At 42.1% G+C, this 22,986-nt stretch overlaps 1 protein-coding gene across 1 annotated transcript in view; it reads left to right on the top strand.

Moving 5' to 3' along the window:
* The window catches only part of CBX7 (chromobox 7), a 41,171-nt gene that overhangs the window by 2,039 nt on the left and 16,146 nt on the right, over positions 1–22,986 (top strand). The window contains exons 2-4 of the mRNA XM_073592542.1: positions 514–557; positions 16,072–16,137; positions 21,384–21,450. Of these exons, the coding sequence (XP_073448643.1) occupies positions 514–557; positions 16,072–16,137; positions 21,384–21,450 (177 nt within the window). The remainder of the gene's footprint in view (positions 1–513; positions 558–16,071; positions 16,138–21,383; positions 21,451–22,986) is intronic.

Here is a 22,986-nt window from a genome sequence, read left to right as displayed (position 1 = left end):
GGGAACTGATTGACTCCAATAGAGATGCCACTTTTACGCTACAGGTGACTCACTTGTTGAGCTCATCTTTCTATAGGTGACTAAACCAAGTTGTGACTCACACAGATGACTCACCATACAAATGTGTATTATGCTGTAGTATAGACATTTGGTCTAGTAATGATTTATTATCCAAAGTGCCCAATATTGAATAGGATGAGAGCGGAAGTGTAACCTTTTGTAATTGAATTGTTATGTGTCAGTTAAAGTCGTAAAGCTACAGCTCTGCATTAACAAAATGACAGCGTTATATAGATCTCAATCCTGTTCAGCTTAACTGGTTTGTAACAGATCTAGAAAATACTTTATATCATCTATCACCTATGATATGGGTGTTTTAATATAAAAGCGAGGGCTGATATATTACTGTTGGCCTGTATTAAATAATGTCCTTGCTTTTTGATACAATGTAGCCTAGTAAAGACATTGTAATCTACCCTTTGTGATGAGTACCATCTCTCACTTTCTTTCCAGGGAAAAGTGGAGTATCTTGTGAAGTGGAAGGGCTGGCCCCCCAAGTAAGCTTAAATTACCTATACATATAAATATATGTATCTATATAGATATGTGTGTGTTTGTCTGTGTGTATTGTATGTTTTATATTCCTTACCTGTGTGATTTAAAGTTGCATCATTGGTCATTGGCAGACGTTCTCAGTCCCTGCTTATTTAACACAACACAACAGTTCTAACTCTAAAGTTTAATCTTTAACTTATTCTTACAAGCTGTAATTCAGTGTGAGATAAACAAATGTTTTGTAAAGCAATATAGCACGTGATTACTGAAGAGCACATGCTTGGTTCCAACCAGAAGCATCTTTTGAATTCTCCCGCCTTTGGATCATGTGTGCCGTTAAAGGGAAGTGGCTTGGCAGACCATAAAAATGTGTTGTTTTTTTTCTCCTCTATGGTCCTCATATCTCAAATTAGATTGCTTTGTGCATCCAGCTAATCATTTTTCAACTAGTATTATCAATTCTATTTCCAGTGTGTTTTATTTGTGCAAAAATGCATATTTTTATTGTATAACCACAAAGACTAACCTTTTCATTCAAATAGCATCTCAATTAACGAATATGCATATACCACAAATCTATATAGAACCTATATAGATAGTACACGGAGAAAGAAAATATACATACAAGAGTATATAGGACATATAGCATTGTAATGTATGCATGGATTCTGTTATCAAGAATACCTGAAATTTCAAATATTAAGTTACTTTTTTTTCTTATGATCCTCTGACTTCCCCCACTGGTTTTAGTAACCTGGTCCTTCGGTCCATAGGTAATACAGAGCATAGTACCTGGGAAAACATGCCTCTATGTTATTTAGGAGCTTTTCAAAAATATGATTTATTGGTGAATGGGGAAAATTGTAGTATTAACATTACTTTGTTAACTTTAACAATTACTTCATGGCAAAGAAAAATGGATACTGTATTCTCTAAAAGAAGTATTTTTGGCTGATCTGTCTCCATTCATGGGAAGATATACATTGGCTGCTCATTCAGAAAAGCAAACCTTGATGTTGCAGATGAGCGTTTTATAAAGAAGGAAGAAAGTAAATTGGAGGTGTTGCCCATAAAAACCAATCAGATTATCTTATCTTTATGCCTGTACTACAAAAAGCAAGCAGGTGGCAACTGATTGGTTGCTGTAGGCAACACCCCTACTATTTTCCCCAAAAATAGTACCTCCCAAAAATGTAGCTTAAACATAAATTGGTACTTGGATTAAAACCTAAAATATGTTTTTTTCAGTGTGAAAGAGAAAGGATGTTGGAATCTAGGAACCAGAATGAATGGGTGCTTGATTAAGGTGCTTTTCAGGGATGTATGCTTTATATGCAGAGAGCCAGCAGAAAGCTGTGTGTTCTCTTGGCATGGCACTGCCTGCTCCTAGATAAGGACTGCCTATTGAATACGTCTTGTTTATCACCTCTAATCTGACTGGGGGAGTGAGAACTCAGAGGAGGGGGAGCCGAGAGAGAGTGACGCATGAGTCATATGTTCACTTGTTTACTTCAGCCTGTGCTGCAGTGTGCGCAAGAACAGCAAAGGAAAGGTGTGCACAGCGTAACCCTTTGTTTGTCTTGGGTCCAGCGTGCCATGTGTGACTGCAGGCTACAGTTTATTTTACACAAAGATGCTAATTATTGCAGACCGTATGATAAACTTCTAACACAGACATTGCGTAATACAGAGATTAAATCCTTAATAGCTGGTATAGATAAACCTTTAGTAAAATGACATTCAGTTTGTGTTTTCATCTGTTCACGTTGACACTGTTGTGGTGTAAGGACTGATGCATATTAAGATGTTCTGGATGAAAGGTGTTAACATCTTTTATCTCTATCTTTTCATATCTTTTATCATAGAAAATATGCCTGCACATTACTGTCTATTTCTGTTAAGGATGACCATACAAGTCTATTCTCCTTAGGCAATGCAGGCTGTTCAAGCGTTTATGAAATTGAGCAAGGGTAATGGGTGCTTTTGACCATTGAAACTGCTTATTATTGTACACCGTTATTCTTCAGCTCTTGCAGGTCTTGATTTTCTCCATTTCCATGGAGAAAATGAAAATAGTATGTTACCATGTGAGCACTGCATTGACTGAGCGGAGAGAAGACTTCAGCAGATTCTGGTGATTTGCAATGCATGTGAGGATGAACAGATATCAGTGGAAATGCAAGACTTTCTTAAGCAGGTCAAATACAGGCCAGAAGGAGGTCAACTGCAGGTCTAATGCACCTGTCAATTAATTCTTAATGATCCCACGAGTGTCTTAAACTGATGCCATCGACACAAGCCCAAAACCCATTGACACAGGCCCTTACTTGACTTTAAGTTGCAGAACCCTAGGTTTTGTAATAAAAAAAAATTATAGTAATTTTAACCTAGGTTATTTTTTGGAAATCTCCCAAAGTCAATTCAGCTGGACCAGTCAATAGAAAAAGCAGCAGCATATTATTTAATGATTAAAATATATTTCTCCTAGCCATAAAGTACAGGGCACAAGATCTTTAGTCTTTAAACATGGGTTATATGCAGCTGCCTTCAGATGACTGGACACTGGCAAAAAAGAAAGCTGCAGCGACATCCCTATAATAACACCTTTCACTCCCAGCTAGCCTCCGTTTTTTTACTTAGGCTTCCTTAGACGATGGACATCTCTGTACTAAATGAAGCTTACCTCTTTTCTGTAGAATATTTTCCAATTCCCATCTGCACTGTAGCCCCTTCTACTTCCTTCTGCAGCTTCCAGATCAGTTGACTCCTTATCTGAGCCTATATAAACTACCCAGACCCTGCCTGGAGAAGATGAGGGGCTAACCTGTAATGCCCATTTGGGCACTGGATCCTGTTTGGGTGCTCACCTTGACATGTGGTGAATTATGTTGAGTTAGCTACAAGGTGCTCTACAGGTCCAGGCCTGTGGTTTGCCTGTTCCTGAAAAATCCCTTATGCTGGCCATACACTATACGAACAATCAACAGAACCCATTTTCGAAAAACGGACATTCAGCCGTGAGAGCAAATGATAGTGCCATCATGTAATGACCGATAAATCGTTCAGTGGACATAAATTAATCCATTTTTTGTTTGTTTTTTTACATATACCTAGTGCAAATAGTTCAGACAGGAAACACATTAACCTTTCAATTTATCGTTCCTTTCTGCAGAAAATTTCCAAACTTGTCCTTCGTTTTTTCGGCTTCAAAACGTCCCCAACGAATACTGATTTTGTGCCCATTAACTGGCCGAAAAACTAACGAACTGGCAAAATGACTGAATTTGGGCCGATATTTGTATAGTGTATGGCTAGCATTAGGCATGTAGCCAAAGTGGAGGGTGAAACCAGAATGTGGTCTGGTCCCTTAAATCCTGCAGAGAGTGGGGTCTGGTTCCCTAAACCCTGCAGGAAGAGTGAAGATCTCTGCTATGGTGAATGCACTCTTAAAATTTGTCCAAGGGTGCTCCTATGCCCTTGGCTATGGAGCAGCCCAGGCTGCGACACTGTATAATGGTGTGTTGCAGCCATGGAGCAAGAGTGCTGGTGATTGAAAACTGGTGCCTTTTTGCCAAGCTTTTGTTGTTACTTTTCAGCCTCCTTATCAGTAGCTTTATGGTGCACGCGTGCACAATTTTCTTCCACCTGAATATTTGGCTCCCACAGTACACCACAATGATCTCTGGATGCTTTCCAGGGTTTATTGGCCTATAGTGTATAGCCCAGGAGGCTTCACCCTTTCCTCTCCACAGCAGTGAAGGTCATTATCATCCTTTGGGGAACACCGCACCACACAGGGCAGATCACGACCACAGGGGCAGGAGCTCAGGTGACCTCCTTGCTAGCTCAGACTCCACTCACAGCTCCAGGAGTGGTGCAGGGGAGGTAGTCTCTCTTTACAGGGTTCAAGTAGCAGAGATTTCATCCAAGCTTAAGGATACTATTGCTACCTTTAGTGACACTTGCTCTGCTTCAGCAATCTAAGCACTGAAAGTGTGATCTCTATAACTGATCTAGTTGTGGTGAGATAGCTTAACTTACAGTCTAGCACCTTGGCAGACAGTGACTTGATCCAAATGACATCTTGCAGATTGTAGAAAGCTTTAATTGAAAACTTGTGTAGCTCTTCACAGATGGACATCAGAACAACATCAGGTCAAAAAAATCATAGTGTGTCTAGCTCCAGCAGAATACAGCACATGTAATGAATGGAGACCAAAGCATGAAGAAGAAAGAGGGTGGGACTAACTGCATAGAGCATGTCCTAGCTACAGAGTGAGGAAAGGTTAAAATTATTTAACCCCTTCACGCTGGAGCTTCCCAGCCCTTTAAGAGGTTTATGATGCCGGGAGATGTGGTGGGGCTTAAGAGCACGTGACCCCCGTGATTGGCTGTCACGCCATTCTTAAAAACTCCTGATCGCAAGCAGTGATCAGGAGCTTTCAGTTAGGTGCCAGTAACTGTGTCGGGAGCGCGCTCTCGGCACAACTATGTGGACAGCAATTTACGCAAATATGTGGCCCCTCGGTGTCAAAGACTAGGTGTAGAGAGGCTGCATATTTGTGTGCGGCTGGCGCAGGAAATTGCACTGTTTAAAGGGAAGTAGACTTTATCTTCTCTTGGGCAGAACTGCGCGTTCCAGCGTTGTCTGCCAACCACATGCCAGTCATGTATATCGACAGGAGAACTTTCTCAGTCGCTGGCATCTGGATCCTGGGGAACTAACTCTCCATCCGGAGGTGTTGCAAGCCCTTTGCCACAGGTGTGGGACGGCAGACATAGATCTTCTGGCATCTACGCTAAAATCCAAACTGGACAGGTTTGTCGCCAAGTTTAAGGACCCTCAAACCTTTGCAGTGGAAGCACTGGTGACACCATGGGACCAGTTCAACCTGATCTATGTACTTTCCACGTCTCCAGCTTCTCCCTTGTCTACTTTGCTTGTTTGAAATGAAGGTAATTCTGGTGATTTTCATTGCACCAAACTGGCCCAAGAGGACATGGTACTCAAATGTACTCAGACTCCTGGCAGACTCTTTATGGGCCCTTTCGGATAGTCCAGACCTTCTTTCCCAAAAGCCAGCCGCTCATCCTGCTTCTTGGTCGCTGGCTTCAATGGCATGATTGTGGAAACCCAGGTCTTAAGGGACAGTGGCCTATCAGATTCAGTCATCCCCACCCTCTTAAAAGCTAGAAAGTTGACTTTTTACAAAGTCTCTCATTGCACCAGGAAGGCCTATTTTGATTGGTGCAAACTAGGGATGCATCCTGTCCTTCCTCCAGTGTGGATTAGATCAGCATCTGGCCCTAAATACTATCAAAGAGTAAATCTTGCCCTTAACCATTCTGTTCCAGGTACTGTTAACCTCTCATTGCTTAATCAAGGCCTTTGCTTCTCCCCCTATATGTGACTCTGTGGACTCTTAACCTGGTTCTTTCGGCCCTTCAGAGGGCAGACTTTAAAGTGTTTCTAAAGCCTAAACATTTCATTCGATCCAGCGTTCTGCAGGTCTGAAGCTTTTCTCTCCCCTCACTTCTGGGTCTCACTGGCTTTGCTGAGGCACCGGGAGCCATGGGCGCTGCTGTCCATCAAAGTCAGTGAAGAGGGAGCGGGGGGCAAGGCCGAGTCAATGGATACAGCAGCAGGGCTCAGGAGCGAGCACCAACAAGTGCCCCCATGGGAAGTGGCTTCCCGTGGGTGCACTAGACATAGAGGAGGAGCCAGGAGTGGCGGTGGGGGACCCAAGGAGAAGAGGTTCGGGGCCGCTCTGTGCAATTCCATTGCACAGAACAGGTAAGTATAAAGATGTTTGTTATTTAAAAAAAAATACCTTTCCAACCACTTTAAACATTAGGGATAGCCCTTTATCTGACCTCACTCACAAAGTGGCCTTTCTCATTCCTCTGACCTCACTGTGGAGTGACTCTCTAGCCCTAGCTATAAAGAGCCTTTCCTTGTACCACACAAGCATAAGGTTGTCCTTAAGCCAAAAGCCTCTTTTCTCCCCAAGGTGGTTTCCTGCTTCCATTCAACCAGGACATTTTCCTTCCCTTCTTATTTTCTGCTCGAACACATCCCAAGGAAATTTCTCTCCACTGTCTTGATTTGGTATGCGCTGTGGGAGTCAACCTCTCAGCTACAGCCTTTTTTTCAGAGTTCTTTTCAGACTACCACTTTGTGCTGCACAAGCATTCCTCCAAGGGACACCCTGCTTCTTGCTCCACCATTGCTAGGTTGACTAGACAAGTCATCATCTGAGCCTATGGTCTGAAAGGTAGGCTTCCCTGTTAAGGTACACTCTTCCAGATCCATTAGTGCTTCATGGGCTTTTCATCATTAGGCATCTGCTTATCAGATTTGCAAAGCTGCCTCCTGGTCTTCTGTTCAGACATGAAAGTTTTATCAGGTGGATTATTCAAGCCTCATCTGATACCTGTTTGGGGCAAAAGGTGCTACAAGCTACTCTATGTTCTTTCAAGCCCTTCTTGACATGTTTGTTATGTGGGCCTGTTAGTTTTTGTTTGCTGTGTTGCCTACCCCTCAGTAGGACTGATTTTGGATGTCTTATGGTTAAACACTAAGGAACCTGTGTCATGTACTGTACAACTAAAAGGAAAAAAGAAAAATCGGATTTTTGTCTTATCTGTAAAATCTGTTTCTTGAAGTACAATACAGGACATGGGCCCCTCCCCTTTGTTCTTAATGGTCTCCCTATTGCTTGCTACAAAATTTAGGCAAGGTTGGGGGGGCTAATATAGGGAATCTTCTCATAGCTTTAATTTTATGCCAGCATCTTAATTACCTTAATTTACCTTAATTACCACAGTTAAAGACTAAAACTGTGTATACACGTACCAAAAATTGTCAGCAGGAACTGTCTGACTTTCGGTACCTGTGTAATCCTCTCTGTTGAACAGAAGCCGGCCTAACAACTAGCTTCTGGTCATGCTGGAAAAACAACATTTAATCAGTGCTTGCAGACAATGGCTGCAGCACTGATCTGTGTATGCTGATGGGTGGAGTCTCCCCTGTCAGAATACAAGAGAACAGTGGGGGAGATCCTGCATCAACATTGTTTGTTTGTGTTGATGATGGGAATAGGGTTTTTTTTTTTTTTCATTCAACCCAGCGGTAAACAAAAAAATAACTCAGTGTATACCCCGCTTTAAGATCCTGTGTCCTCTCCTGTACTCCATGAAATTAATTTTACTGGTGAAAAAACGATTCTTTTTTACTAGTTCAGTAGTAACTATTTAAACCTATTAAGTTTTATTACCCGTTGATCCTAGCAGTTGTTCCATTGAGTTTTACACTTCCTGTAACAGGGGGGCAGCAATGTTTGTTCTGCTGTGAAATCTTAAATCCAGCCCACACTTTTTAAGTAGTTACAGTAAGACCTCATCTGGAATATGCAGTTCAGTTTTGGGCACCAGTTCACAAAAAGGATATCAACGAACTTTCGAACTGGAGAAAGTGCAGAGAAGGGCAACCAAACTGATAAGAGGCATGGAGGAGCTCAGCCTTGAGGAAAGATTAGCTTAACTGAATGTATTCTCTCTCGAGAAGAGGAGATTAAGTGGGGATTTGATCAACGTGTATAAATACATAAGTGGTCCATATAATGAACTTGGTGTAGTAATTCATTTTCAGGTCATTATAGAGGACCAGGGGGCACTCTTTACATCTAGAGCAAAAGAGATTTAACCTTCACATACGGAAAGGCTTCTTCACAGTAAGAGCTGTGAAAATGTGGAACAGACTGCCTCAAGAGCTGGTTCTGGCCAGCTCAGTAGATTGTTTTAAAAAAAGGGCTGGATGCATTCCTAAATGCACACTGGATATTAAACATTTAGATAAATATTAATAAATTAATAACGACAGGGAAAGTTTATCCAGGGAATGTCCGATTGTCATCTGGGGTATCAGGAAGGAATTTGGATCATGCTTTACTGGGATTTTTTTGCCTTCCTCTGGATCAAATGTGGGTATAGGATTGTGTATGGGAAGGTTTCTATTTGTTTCTATGTGTGTGTGTTTTTCCTAATTGGTTGAACTAGATGGACTTTTTTTTAACCTAACTATGTTACTATGGGGTTGATTTACTAAAACTGGAAAGTGCAAACTCTGGTGCAGCTCTGCATATAAACCGATCAGCTTCTAGGTTTTTCATCAAAGCTTAATTGAACAAGCTGAAGTTAGAAGCTGATTGGCTATTATGCACAGCTGCACCAGATTTTGTAGTTTTAGTAAATTAACCCCAATGTGACTACATGACAGCACTGTTTGTTATTTTTTAGGAATAATGGTCTAAACCAACATAAAAAAACAGGAGGCTGTTTTAAGCACCCATAACAGTATTTTAGGATTGTCCCAGTCTTTATAACTGTCACTTTACATGTAGTCCGGCAACAGTTGGAAAAAATATAAAGTCCTTTGAAATAAAAAAGAACTCATTAAACTGGATGCTATAATTACAACTATTAACCTCATACAAATAATTTAAATTGTACAGATAGATAGGTTAGATGTCCCTTACAGCACAATAAAAGAACAAATATTTTATGATCCCTAAATTGGCAACAGTTATAGGCAGAGCTGCCGACGCTAAAGGTGGAAGGTCCGTAGGGCTGGTGCAGTAGCCGTTATTATTATGACACCACTGCTAAACTGTCTCCAGTGCTTGTCCCTGTGGTTCCTTCGTTGCTCATACTGTATCTATGGAAAAGAAGAAACAAGACTTCCAAGTTATTCCATACTCTGTAGACAGCTTGGAAATGACATACTAGAGAAAAAGGACATAGCACACTATAGAGAAAGTCACAGAGGTGCTTCTGATGCACTTTAAAGAGACCAAGAAGGAGTTCATAGCAATAATACAGTAGTCTTGGGAAAAGTTTCTTAGACCATCAGATGAAAAAAAACAAGAGAAATGGGGCACTTCTAGGAGTGCTAACCATTGCAGGTGATCAAGAAAACAAAATGTTTATCACATCAAATAGGCTTGGGTTCTAATTATGCTCCTTATATCGATTTAAAAATGCATTCATGGTTATCTTCATTCGCTAGTGGATAAAAGTATATTAAATCTAAGTGTAGTTACATCTGACAGCAGAGACATACCCACGGGAAAGGATTCACCAGTGATAATTACCGTATTTATCGGCGTATAACACGCACCGACGTATAACGCGCACCCCAATTTAGGAGGGAATTTTAAGGAAAAAAAAACTTTTAGGAGGGAAGTTGAAGGGAAAAAAAACTTACATTTAAACGCCCATCATTGCAGCCTTCTCAGTGCAGCCATGTCAGTGCAGCCTTGTCAGTGCAGCCTTGTCAGTGCAGCCTTGTCAGTGCAGCCTTCCCCAGTGCAGCCTTCCCCAGTGCAGCCTTGTCAGTGCAGACTTCCCCAGTGCAGCCTTGTCAGTGCAGACTTCCCCAGTGCAGCCTTGTCAGTGCAGACTTCCCCAGTGCAGCCTTGTCAGTGCAGCCTTGTCAGTGCAGCCATGTCAGTGCAGCCTTCCCCAGTGCAGCCTTCCCCAGTGCAGCCTTGTCAGTGCAGACTTCCCCAGTGCAGCCTTGTCAGTGCAGACTTCCCCAGTGCAGACTTCCCCAGTGCAGCCTTGTCAGTGCAGACTTCCCCAGTGCAGCTTTCCCCAGTGCAGCTTTCCCCAGTGCAGCTTTCCCCAGTGCAGCCTTCCCCAGTGCAGCCTTCCCCAGTGATCCCATCCATTCTGGGCTTCAAAATCGCCGATCGCGATTTGAAAATGGTGCCGCCGGCGCCGAAATACACAGAGCCGGTCCTCGGCTCTTTCCGGCGGCTGTCGTTCACTTTCGGCTCCACTCGTAGTCCCGAGCGGAGCTATCCGAACCTAGCCGAGTAGGTTCGGATAGCTCCGCTCGGGACTACGAGTGGAGCCGAAAATGAACGACAGCCGCCGGAAAGAGCCGAGGACCGGCTCTGTGTATTTCGGCGCCGGCGGCGCCATTTTCAAATCGCGGTCGGCGATTTTGAAAATGTGACAGGTCGGGATCGCAGGGGATCGGCGTATAACACGCACCTGCGATTTTCCCCTGGTTTTAAGGGGAAAAAAGTGCGTGTTATACGCCGATAAATACGGTATAATTTCACTTGGCTCAAGTGCTATTTAATGGTGTATATCCACAGCGCACAAACAAGAAGAAGTCTCCAGGCTTTGTAGATTAAAGAACAAAAAGAAAAAATTCAGTTTGAGTTGAAACTATAGAGAGGATAGCTTTTGTGTTTGTATTACCAAGCCCACCTATTTGTATAGGGGTTTTGGACTTTGGCCATCAAATACATTTTCTTGAACATTATCTAGGGAATAATATCTTAATTTACTAACTGCTAAAACCAATGGCCACTACTCTGTACTCATTCTCTTAGATCTTTCTGCTGCCTTTGACATGGTTAACCACCCGCTCCTCCTCAAAAAAACTCCACTTCCTTGGCCTTCAAGACTCTGCTCTTTCATGGTTCTCCTCCTACCTATATCAGCACACCTTCAGTATCACCTACAACTCTGTCTTTTTTAATAGGGGTTCCCCCAAGGTTCTGTCCTTGGGCCTCCTCTATTCTCCATCTATACCTCCTCCCTCAGTCAGTTGATAACCTCTCACAATGTCCAGTACAATCTCTATACTGATGACATGCAAATCTACTCTATTTCTCAGCTCACCCATTTTGTCTTTTCGCATATCACTAACTTACTCACTGACATGTCAGCATGGATGTCACTCCGCTTCCTCAAAGTCTGTCAAAAACTATGTTCATAATATTCCCAGCACCATATAAGGAGGGATCAGAGGTGGGCAGCTAAATTGTGTCTCGCAGCAAAAGTAAGAACTACTAGGCCTATTTGATAAAATAGTTTCTACGCTACAGGCTACGGTCATTTTTTTAGTGGTATTCACAGTTATAATGGAAATGCTTGTGGGAGGTTGATGGACTTTTTTATTTTTTCTTGTTTTTTTTTTTTTTCAACGTGGTATAAGAGGAGCCCTGGTAAGACCAGTTTGGCCAGGAAACATGTATGTCTAAGAAACTGGGATGTTCAAGGGCAATTATGCCACAGCTGTGATTGTTTTTTGATGGCGAAGGCTGCTACTTTTACAAGTAATTCAAAGTCTTTCAAACCTTGGAGAAACCAGAGCATGTTCTCTCGTCATAGGATTTGATTGACAGGACAGTAAGGAGGGACAGAGCTGAGAGAGCCACAGCTCTCATGCACAACGCTGGATCGAGATCAGGCTCAGGTAAGTATAAGGGGGGTTAGCGGGAGATCCTCTGCAACAGAAGAGATGCATTAAGGTAGAAAAACCTTAAGGCTTTGGAACCACTTTCCGTTTGTATTTTAAAGCGAAATATCACCTAACATTTTTAGTTATGAGTGATTTGGAGCAGTTTGATCCCTTGTATACTCCCTTGGGAATATGTTGCCTTTGACACCAGAAAGACATTCTCCTCCAGCAAGTTAAAACAATGAGAACCAGAGCCAATTCTAATAAACAAATAAAAAATTAAAGAATTCTGATGTGAGCTAAACTTCAGATTCAAGATAGCTATTTGAAAAAGTAATGCGCTGAACTATGTCTGTGCTAACTAGAGAACTCAATAGCTATGCTTGATGCTGAAGTACATCTGGTGCCAAATACAGTGTTTTTTAAAGATATAAACTGTCAGTAATAACATGTAGAATTGTAATTGGTGCCTACTAAAACAGAACTGAGTCACATCTGGCACTGATAATGATCTCTTGAGTCTAGTGGTAGTAACAGAGGAGAAAGAACAAAATATTTAAGCATTTGACAAGTCTTATAGTATTATTTGTATTATAATATGTTTCCTGGATCTCTGCATTTCCTCTATTTATAGCAAAAAGGTATCAACACATTAGAGTATAATTGCTTTGCTGTTTTCTCTACATTTCCACATACCTATGCCTATGAGGAGGACTGTACTCTGCAGGACTATGAGGGGCCAACATGAGTACAACTCCTTTATAGGAGGCTTTGGGTAAGGCAGCACAGTCAGGGCCACTGATAAGGCAGTACGATGGTCACAAGTAAGTGCGTTTGACAGGCACAAGTTGCTGCGTTTGATGGGCAGTCGGGCACAAGTGGCTGCGTTTGATGGGCACAGGTGACTGCATTTGACAAGCACAGGTGGCTGCATTTGACGAGCACAAGTGGCTGTGTTTGACGGGCACAAGTGGCTGCATTTGACGGGCACAGTGGCTGCATTTGACGGGCACAGTGGCTGCATTTGACGGGCACAGTGGCTGCGTTTGATGGGCACAGTGAGGCTGCATTTGATGGGGGAGGTTCAGTATTTTTCAGTTTGTTTGCGCCCCCCAAAAAATTGTAAGCACCAGCTGCCACTGGTCAGCACAGAGACAGTACATGGAACTTCACAGGGCTGTTTGTCAGCTGTGGATTGTAATCCTTCCTGATCTCCCAGCAGCAGTGTGTGTGAATGCCTGTACCCTGTAGTGCACTGGATTAGTGCACTTTTTAAGGGAGTGAGGTTATTTTTAATTCAAAGCGGAGTTCCAGTCAATTTTTTGTTTGTTAAAAGTCAGCAGCTACAAAAAAAGTGTTTCTTTTGACTTTTAATAAACCTGTCCCACAATCCAGCGACGTAGCCACCCAAACCCTCCATTCTCTCCCCTGTCCACTGCGCTGGCAATACTACTGTGGGCATCCGGCTGTGAAAGCTTGCAGCTTCACAGCCGGGTGCGCATGTCTCACTGCGCTGTCCTGCATAGCCAGGCAATCTTTTGGAAACTGTGATGTGTCCCAGAAGATTGCAGGGTGGAAGGGCCGCCTAGGCTGCCCAAGCGGAAGTGGGAGCTCGTTGGTAATCGTGATGCATCGTGATGCATTGCGGAATCGAATTGTTGACCAGATAATCATAATCAAATCATGAGACCAGTGCAGATGCGCACCCCTACTTGCCACCGTCGCCTGCTACCAGATGCAGCATGTCACTTGCCATTGTCGCCTGCCACCAGATGCAACGTGTCATTTGCCACTGTCACCTGCCACCAGATGCAGCATGTCACTTGCTACCAAAACCTGTCACCAGATGCACCTTGTCACTATCCTGCCACCAGATGTAGAATGTCACTGTAGCCTACCACCAAAAAATACCAGTAGTAGCTTGTCACTTTCATTTGATTAAAATGTAAAGGAAATTGGTAAGGTTTTTTTTCAGAAGTGAAAGACTTAGGTTACACTGCTTCTGGCAGCCTCTCCCCAGCAGCATCCAAACAGGTAAACTAGCACATGTGCATTTGCTGGCCCTATCCCAGAGTGAGGGCGGGTGGTGGTGAGAGATGATGTAATCATCTCTCTGCTTGCCCGCGGTTACAGCTCTGTCAAGATCGCCCTTCCTGGCCATGCTGTAAGAGTGGAACACCGGTGATGCGGGCGCGGGCAGTGAGACCTCATCTCACTGCCTGCCGCACCGCTGACAGAGCAGCCTTCACGATCCGGCTGCAGAGGTGCCACGAACTGGCACCGCTCCACAGCCCAGGGATTGGGAACCCCGGCCTTAATGGAAAATTTGTAGCGAAGGTCTTGTTGTCCCTTATTGTTGTCTTTCCTATGTTTTTGTATTGTATAACCCATTCGGGAATGATTTAAGTTGAAATACAATAAAATTACAAAAGAATTTAAAGTATGTCACATAGTACAGCAAGATGACACTATTAGTTGTAATACATTATGTGGCAAATTAAGTAAGGCTTAAATCAAGAAGTTTATTCTTGTACTATCTTAGTACATTATAGGGAACATTACTAGGAAATACTGTGTTTATATGGACATTTCTACCAATGCAGACCATATGCAATAGCTGCAAATGGGCAATGTTTTGTGACATCTAAAATCTATTACATTTTTGTAAGAAATGTGAATAATGGATAATTCTTGAAATAATACAACTAAATATGTCAAAGTTGTGCTATCACTGAGCTGCATGCTTGAAGTTTAATAAAAAATAAGAAATAATACATTTTAATGCCATCCCTTCTGATTGGTCATTCATCATAGATGCAGCAGATGTACTGGTTGGTAACTTATAGGTCAGAAAAATATGGTAGGGTTGGCTTTGCTGCAGTACCCATAATATCTTCAACATCAACTGTTCTTTACAAATAGCTGAAAATCAATGTAACACTGAGTCCCAGAGATGCTGCATGTTTATTTAGGTCCTCTTGCCACTCTATGATGACCTATCCAGTACCTGGACCCGACAGGGGACAGGGAGGGAGCTCAAGCACACAGTCTGTGATTGGCAGCCTCAGTTCTGTTCCTGTGGGGGAGGGGGTGTCCCTTCTCTCCAATCAGCTGTTATCTCTCCTCACTGAGTGTAACTTCAGCTCCCCATCCCAGTGATTCTTGTATGCTCAGACAAGCTGTATAAATTCTGCACTGTCAATAGATGGAGATAAGAGATGGCAGCTGACAAACAGGTACAATTTATGTAGGAGGATTTGTTTCCTCTGAGTCCAGTTACTTCATTGAGTATATGTAAGGTTTTACAACCACTTTAAAGCTTAAGTTTAGGTATGACAATTTTTCCATAGTCCAGGTTGATCCAATGTAAGTATGTATGTGCCATATCTGTGGATCCCTGTGGAAGCTAGAAATCACTATAGTAGGCACCACTACTACAGTGTACTCCACTAGCTTATGAGTCTCATGCTGCATTGTGAACACAGAAAATTGCTTGCTCGGCATAGGCACCATTCAGGAAACACTCAGCATTTTCTCAATCAATGCAAAGCAATCTCTGATTGAACGAGTTGGAGAATCAGGGCACTTATGTATAATCTGCAACTTGTCGAACCATAGAACTCTGTAGAGCTGCAGAGCAGCAGGAAAAGACACAGATACCCCATGTCTGCCCATATTGTATTGCACTTGCAGAGCTGCACAGGGGTGTGCCATGCTTCACTGTTCATCAGTGGCGTAGCATGAGTGGAGCTACAGGGGTACTTGCTCCTCTCTCTCTCTCTCTCTCTCTTCTCTCTCTCTCTCTCTCTCTCTCTCTCTCTCTCTCTCTCTCTCTCTCTCTCTCTCTCTCTCTCTCTCTCTCTCTCTCTCTCTCTCTCTCTCTCTCTCTCTCTCTCTCTCTCTCTCTCTCTCTCTCTCTCTCCTGTCTCTCATCTCTCACTGTGTGGGAATGTCCAGCTGAGTGGTTCTAGGTCAGAGTGGGTGAAATTGAGGAGAGTGAGCAGCATGCTCCCGCTGAGTGTATGGAAGGGAGCTGCTCAGTGCAGTTGGGGATGGCCCCGGGTTCTAGCACCCCATGCTATGCCACTACTGTTTATAAACAAACAAGGACTTTCTCTCACAAAATTGAGCAGTTCTCTACATAGAACAGCTCACTGCCTGTGCATCACATCAGTTTTGGCATTTTGTTACTGCAGGATGAAATGAAAGATCTGCTATAAAAATACAGATAATTGATTATGTATATTTTATTCTAGATACAGTACTTGGGAACCAGAAGAACATATCTTGGATCCACGACTTGTACTGGCTTATGAAGAAAAGTAAGAAGTTTCTCACGCTTTGGTATACAGTTTCTATGTCTCATGTCTCTAGGGGCAATAAAAATTAGGTTCTCTTAATTGTTACAGTGCAGGACACATGATCTGTATTCAAAGACCATTGGTTATATGCAGGCCTACCTTCAGGTGATTGGACACTAACAAAAACTTGCTAGGTCACCCCTAGTGCGCACTTGCTAGGTCACCCCCTAGTGCGCACTTGCTAGGTCACCCCTAGTGCGCACTTGCTAGGTCACCCCTAGTGTGCTTAGGTGACAGACCTTTGGATAAGTATTTTTCTTTTTAAACTATTCCTTTTGTAGTTATCTGACACTTCTGTCAAGATCTAACTGCTTATTGCCCTGTGTTAACTAGCAGTTTCTGGATTGGTACCAGGACCTCACTATGTGGGGTCCGCCTATAATATTTGCTTTGTGCACTGAAATTTGCATTAAATGCTCACCTTGGCACAGTGTAGTTAGCCTCAGGGTGCTATACAGCTGAAGGCCCTGAAGACCCCTTTGGGGTATGCCTACTGTGACAGGCAAAGCCTGGACCTCTAGTAGGCTCAGGTGGATGAAGTAAGGCAGGGTTTCTATGTATGTTGACACAGGTTCCTGGCTTTTAATAAGATAACCTGCAGTGTTGTCTATGTGGTTTAAAAGGCAGAGGGATGGGGAAGTATTCCCTTTAATGTGGTCCACCTATTATATTTGTCTCTAATGTTTCTCAGTGAAAGCAATTAAAAATTAATGTTTTTTCTCCTCCTATCCAGACTTAATCTCAGAAGGATTGAGGTACTGTAGCTGCATCATGCCAATCGGCTGATGCATTTCTGCCAAAGTTGCACACAGCACATTGCTGCACTGCTGCTTTCTTCCACTATGGAGACTCAGGCCACTGGAACATTGTCAGTGTTAGGTTATAGCAGCTCTTGCATCCAGACACGCAAAACCCTATTCAGTCAAACTTAATTCCGTGAGTACCACACTGGGGATCCCCTAACTTAGTGATGGCAAATCACAGGCGCAAGGAGCTGGGACAAAAGGGTTCAATAACATGCACCATGCAGCCTGTTTGACAAAAGCAGATTTCTCTGCCATACTGTCTGAATTCTTTGGAAAACATTCTACGCATCAAGAACCTTTTGTTTCCAGGTGTCAGAAACGCTACATGTCCTCTATTCCCACTTATTCTGTTCAGGAATCAGAAGCTGAAGCTCCTTTACTTGAGGGTATTATGAAGAAAAGTATTGAGGACCCTAATTTTGTAGCAGAGGCTGCATAGGATTTTTCTTCTCCTAATTTTATGAACCTTAATTGAAACACTTTGTCTAATAGCACAAGACTCTCCACAGCCAAAACAAGCCCTATGGGCATCAAGAAAGGCTTTCCCCATACATGCACAGATTGATTGTGCACTTTGAGGACTGGACCAACCCTGATAGGATATTCATTCCTTCTAAGCTTTTTGCTTATCCTGTGGGAAAGAATTTTAAGAAGAAATGGTAGTGGATCCTGCCATTTCAGTTCTCTGTAAACACCTGACGTTTCCTATTGCGGATTTTCCCTCTTTTAAGGATTCTCTTAAAGGCTTCATTTGCCCATGCAGGTCTAGCCCAGCAGCCAGCCATTTCTGCATTTGCCAGACAATTGCTAACTGGACAAGACAAAATAACAGAGACTATGAACCTCTTTTAACCCTGCTCTCTTAGAACAATTTCTTATGAACAGGATTTTGTGACCAAAAGCTTTGTCTTGTGTTCTACTCATGCTTTTTCACAGTGAATGCCAGTTATTGGGAATTCCTTGATAAATGAATCAAGAAAGTCACTAGGGGAAAAGTGCTTCTATACTTCTAAAGAAAAAGCCTAAGTCTCCTAGTCCTACAGCTACTACTTCTGCTTAGCGAATAAAATCTTTTTGCTCAGAAAAACCAAGACTCCTTTTTGCGCAAGCCCTGGACTCCCAAGTCCACCAAGCTGGCCCAGAAGCCTTCCTCGCAATGTTGAGGTGCCCTACTCCTCACAGTGAGGGTGCATCTGTTGGCATTGCATCAGGATGGATCAGAGTGGTCCCAGGTCTTTGGGTCTAATCTGTAATTACAAAATTGAGTTTCTATCTCTGCCAGCTCATCACTATTTAGCTTTCAGTTTGCCAGCTTCAGAACAAAGGAATGCAGGTTTGATGAATGCCTTGTACCAACTTAAGGTAAAAGAAGTGGTTGTACCAGTTTCTTCAGAAAAACAGTTTCAAGGTTTCTGTTCCACCCTATTCATAATCCCAAATCTAAATGGGGGTATCCGACCAATACTGGACTGAAAGTCTCCAAACCGATTTCTTTGTGTTCCAAAATTCTTGATGCAATCAACAAGATCTGTCAATTGTACTCTCAGACAAGGGGAATTTCTGCCATCATACAACAAGATGCATATCTACAAATTCTCATATTCCCATCACATCAACTCTTTCTGCTTTTTGCTCTAGGAGACCAACACTTCCAATTTGTTTGTAGAACTACCATTCAGGCTCTCCCTTGCACCCTGAGTGTTCACAAAAGTGCCTGTCCTGCTTCTTGGTCTTCTGCATATCCAGGGGATTAAAGTCATAGGTTACCTGGGTGGCCTCTTGCTGAAGGATTTCTCAGCCATAACCTTGTCTGCCAATGTAGAGGATCTGCAGTTCTGACCTGGAAATTAATTCCTTCATGCCCTGGAAGTTGGCGACAAAGGATGTCAGCCCTACAGGCTGTGGTAGGGCTTATAAATTCATAACTGTCCAGGGGACATGGTCCCCAGGAGAGTTGAAACTCCTATCAACATTCTGGAACTGAGAGCCATCAGATTAACCCTACAACACTGGACACCCCTTCTGCAAGGTCACCCAGTGAGGTAAATTTGGGCAGTGCCACAGCGATGGCCTACATAAACCACCAGATGTCAAGCTATCCTAAAAAAAAAAAACAAATCTCTTACTCTTCCAGGTGGAAACTTACATTCCAACTCTCTCGGCCATCCAGTTTGCTAAAAAAAAAACAAAACAGTCTAACAGGGTGGACGGGGTTATGAGTGCACACTAGAGGTGTCCTTAGCAAGGCTTTTGCCAGTGTCCAAACCCATGGTCATCCTATGCATTAAGGTGAAAAAATTTCTGACACAGTGGAGGTAAGTGTGATAAGTTTGTTATTTTAAAACTGCCACTCATTTAAAGGGAATTTAGAAACTAATACATTCTTTGGGAATCAGCACTAAGCACCTCACTCATTATACCTACACATGTTTTACTAAAATCATGGCACAAAGAATGTTGCATTACAGTTATCTACAAAGCTGCCACTTGATTGGTGTGTTCTGGTGGTCACTTTTTAGAACTTTGTCTCCAAGTCATGTACTCGCTAGTTACACATAGTTCCATGCGTCTCATACAGCATACCTTTTCTTCAAGCCAAAACCAAACACTTTTGCGCATGGCAATATTTTTTTTTAGTATACACTATAGGTTTGTAAAAAGACCTGAGACACCCTTGGGTGCTCCAAGGAGAGTAGTAATGCAGGACGCTTAGTGGCGAACAGTGGGTGTGGCCAAATTGCATTAACCATGGGAGGGCTTAAAGGGGAATGGTTAAAAAAAAACAAAACATTCTTGTACCCATAAAATATGCTTAGATTGCTGTGTGCAAGTAAGAGTCAGACTCAGCACAATAATTTTTGCAGTTTGGCTGTTGTCAGAGTAAAATATGCCCTACCTACATCACTGCTATCACTAAAGTAATCCTCATTGTTGGTGTCAGATCCCCCTCCTCTCCCTTTCTATAAGATAGGCTGTAGCACTATGGTGGCTGCATGCAGAAGGTGGAACTGTATCATTGCAATAATGCCACAGGCTCCAGCATCACTTGCCCTTTTATGGGCTGCTGATGGGACTGGGGATAGGAAGCACCTCCCTCGCGCTTCCCCTGGTCCAGTCTGAATAATGTTGATCGAAAATTCTGACTGTCCGGGTTACTACCGGACAGGTGGCAACCCTAATACTGTTATGCAATATCATACAGTGTATTATGACCATTCCTAACATTCACTCATTTTAAGTATGCGGTTATGAAAGGTCTGGTTTCTAGTATGATGTTTATTCTGATCTCTGATCATTTTCACCTTCCATGAACATTTCATTTAGCTATTGTTTTATGTAAAGAATAATTCTGTAGCGTGTGACACTAAGACCCCTTTCACACTGGGGCCACCCGTGCGTTCGCTGTAAAGTGCCGCTCGTTTTAGCGGGACTTTACTACCGTGGTTTAGCGGGGAGCTTTTAACCCAAAAAAGGGGTTAAAAACTCCCGTGTTGCGGTGCTTCCGAATCGCTTTTCAGGCGCTTCGGAAGCGCTGCCCATTCATTGCAATGGGCAGGGGCATTTTGGGAGCACTGTATACAGTGCTTCTAAACCGCCCCAAAGATGCTGCTTGCAGGACTTTTTCTAACGCCCCAGGTGTGAAAGCACCCATTACAGAGAATGGGAGGCAGTTTTCAGGCGCTTTACAGGTGCTATTTCTAGCGCTAAAACGCCTGAAAACTGCCTCGGTGTGAAAGGGGTCTAACTGACAAAGATGGAGAAAAATACGTAACGGTCTGGATCCAGAATTAGACTTGCACAGAGTCACTGGCCCCTTGAATCATGGTATACCAAGCATTTTGCTGTATCACGCAACACCATTTAGTCCGAAACCAAGTTAGTCAGCAAGGTAATACTTAAAAAACTTACCTCATAGACTGTTAGAACTACCTTAAAAACAATATTTGACTTCCATCAGTGAAATAATTCTACAAGTGTACTGGGCTGTTATATCAGCCAAAAATTTAGACTCAGTTTTGTTTAAAAAAACAATTCCATGATTTTATCCCTTATCTTCAGTTGTTTGTTCTATGCTCTAATTGTAAGGTTCATTGAAAAATGTAATTGCATACAATTTAAATAAACCTGAAAAAAATTGGGTGTTCCTTAACTTTTAACTGGTAGTGTATATTTAAATCACTAGAGAAATGTAAGTAAGCAACCAACTAGTCTGATTGCTCTTGCCTTTGGTAGTCTCTGACCTCTGTACAATATTTAATTTAATACAAAAATAATGAAAACATTATTTTTCTCTCTTGATGTAAATTTGCTTGCTCCACAGAAATTACCTTGATATATGAGCACTTAAATGTAGGTGTTCTGTTAACTTAATATGTTTTTTGCTCATATTTGTTATTTTAGAGAAGAAAAAGAAAGAGCTGCTGGCTGCAGGAAACGTGGCCCAAAACCTAAACGCCTCCTCCTGCAGGTATGAACTATTACATGATCAATGTTTCTCAAATTATAGATAACACTGCATACAGGACTAATCCACTTATATTGAAATTAAAATAAAGGCAGAAGCTAGTACCACTGAAAACTGATATGATAAAAACAAAGCTCTTTAATTCTTAGCATCAAGTAATGGGAATTTTTACTATGTGCTATATCCCTGTATGTGGTTGTTTTATTGGCTTTTATTAATTTAAAATACTGTCATTTATAATAATAATGATCCTTTCTATTTAATTTAATACCTTTATTTTTATTTCCCCCACAAATATATGAAGACGAAGCTGTTCAGCAAAAATTACAGTGACAGCGGTTAGGATATCCCTTTAGGAGGTGCTTATAATGGTCACTATTTATTCATAGGGTTTCAATCTTCTTTAAAAAAAGGGGGTTTTCATCCAACCCCTGTCACTGTCACTTTTGCTGGATATCTTGACTTGTTTGTAAATGAGAAGAAACGTGAATGTAAAAATTGAATTCATATACTTAAAACTATCATTCAATGTCTACCCATTATCTAGCCCCTGCGTGAGCGATTTACAAGCTTGTCTTTGTATTTTCATGTTTATTCTCAAAACCTATAAACACACTGAAACAGAAAACTACCATTTGACCTACAATTATCAGAATACCATTTTTTTTTGCATTAACAGTTTTTTAAGGAACTCACACTGGAGAAACCACAGGTATAAAAGGCAACAACTAGACATCGAAGACTGTGACACTCATTCAAGAAACGTTTGAGTGTTCTTTCCATTTTTATGGAGAAACTCTGGGGTTGATTTACTAAAACTGGCGAATGCAAAATCTGGCGCAGCTCTGCATGGTAGCCAATCAGGCTTGTTCAAATATTCTTTGACAAAAAAAACCTGGAAGATGATTGGTTTCCATGCAGAGCCGATTAGATTTTGAACCCTCCAATTTTAGTAAATCAACTCCTCTGTCTTCTATAGGTGCCCAAAAATCTTCAAACATTATCTGATTCACAAATAATGGAATAGGACTATGTAAAAATGGACTTGAACACTGGATTTGGAACTAAAATTTTTGCAGCTGCACATTATATGCTCCACTCCACTCTTTACACAATACTGCACACTATGCACCCTGCCAGTCAACACTACACTGTGTTGTAAATTATGTACTTTACACTACTCTGCTCAATACATTTAAATGCTTTACCCTAATCAATTTACACAGTGCTCTATACTATACTGTCTACCTTCCTTCCTTACTGCAAAACTTTCCATTGTACAGTGTACATTCTATACTCCGCACAGCTCTGCATTATACACCTTGTTATATGTTATATACTGCATGCTAATGCCTATGTCTGCTGTTCCTCAGAATCACCTGCAGATTACATTCATGAATACTGATCCTTCCATGCCCAAATGTGCACATTGTTTCTAGTAACAATATTAGTAATAATAACAGTAATTAAGGTAATTTTTAAAGAACTTTATAGAAAGTGCCTGTCAATGTTGACAGATTTTGCACAGCCATTCTGCAG

The sequence above is a fragment of the Aquarana catesbeiana genome, linkage group LG07 (genome assembly GCF_042186555.1).
Source record: "Aquarana catesbeiana isolate 2022-GZ linkage group LG07, ASM4218655v1, whole genome shotgun sequence".
NCBI classification, from domain to species: domain Eukaryota; kingdom Metazoa; phylum Chordata; class Amphibia; order Anura; family Ranidae; genus Aquarana; species Aquarana catesbeiana.
This window is presented reverse-complemented; position numbering and strand designations above follow the sequence as displayed.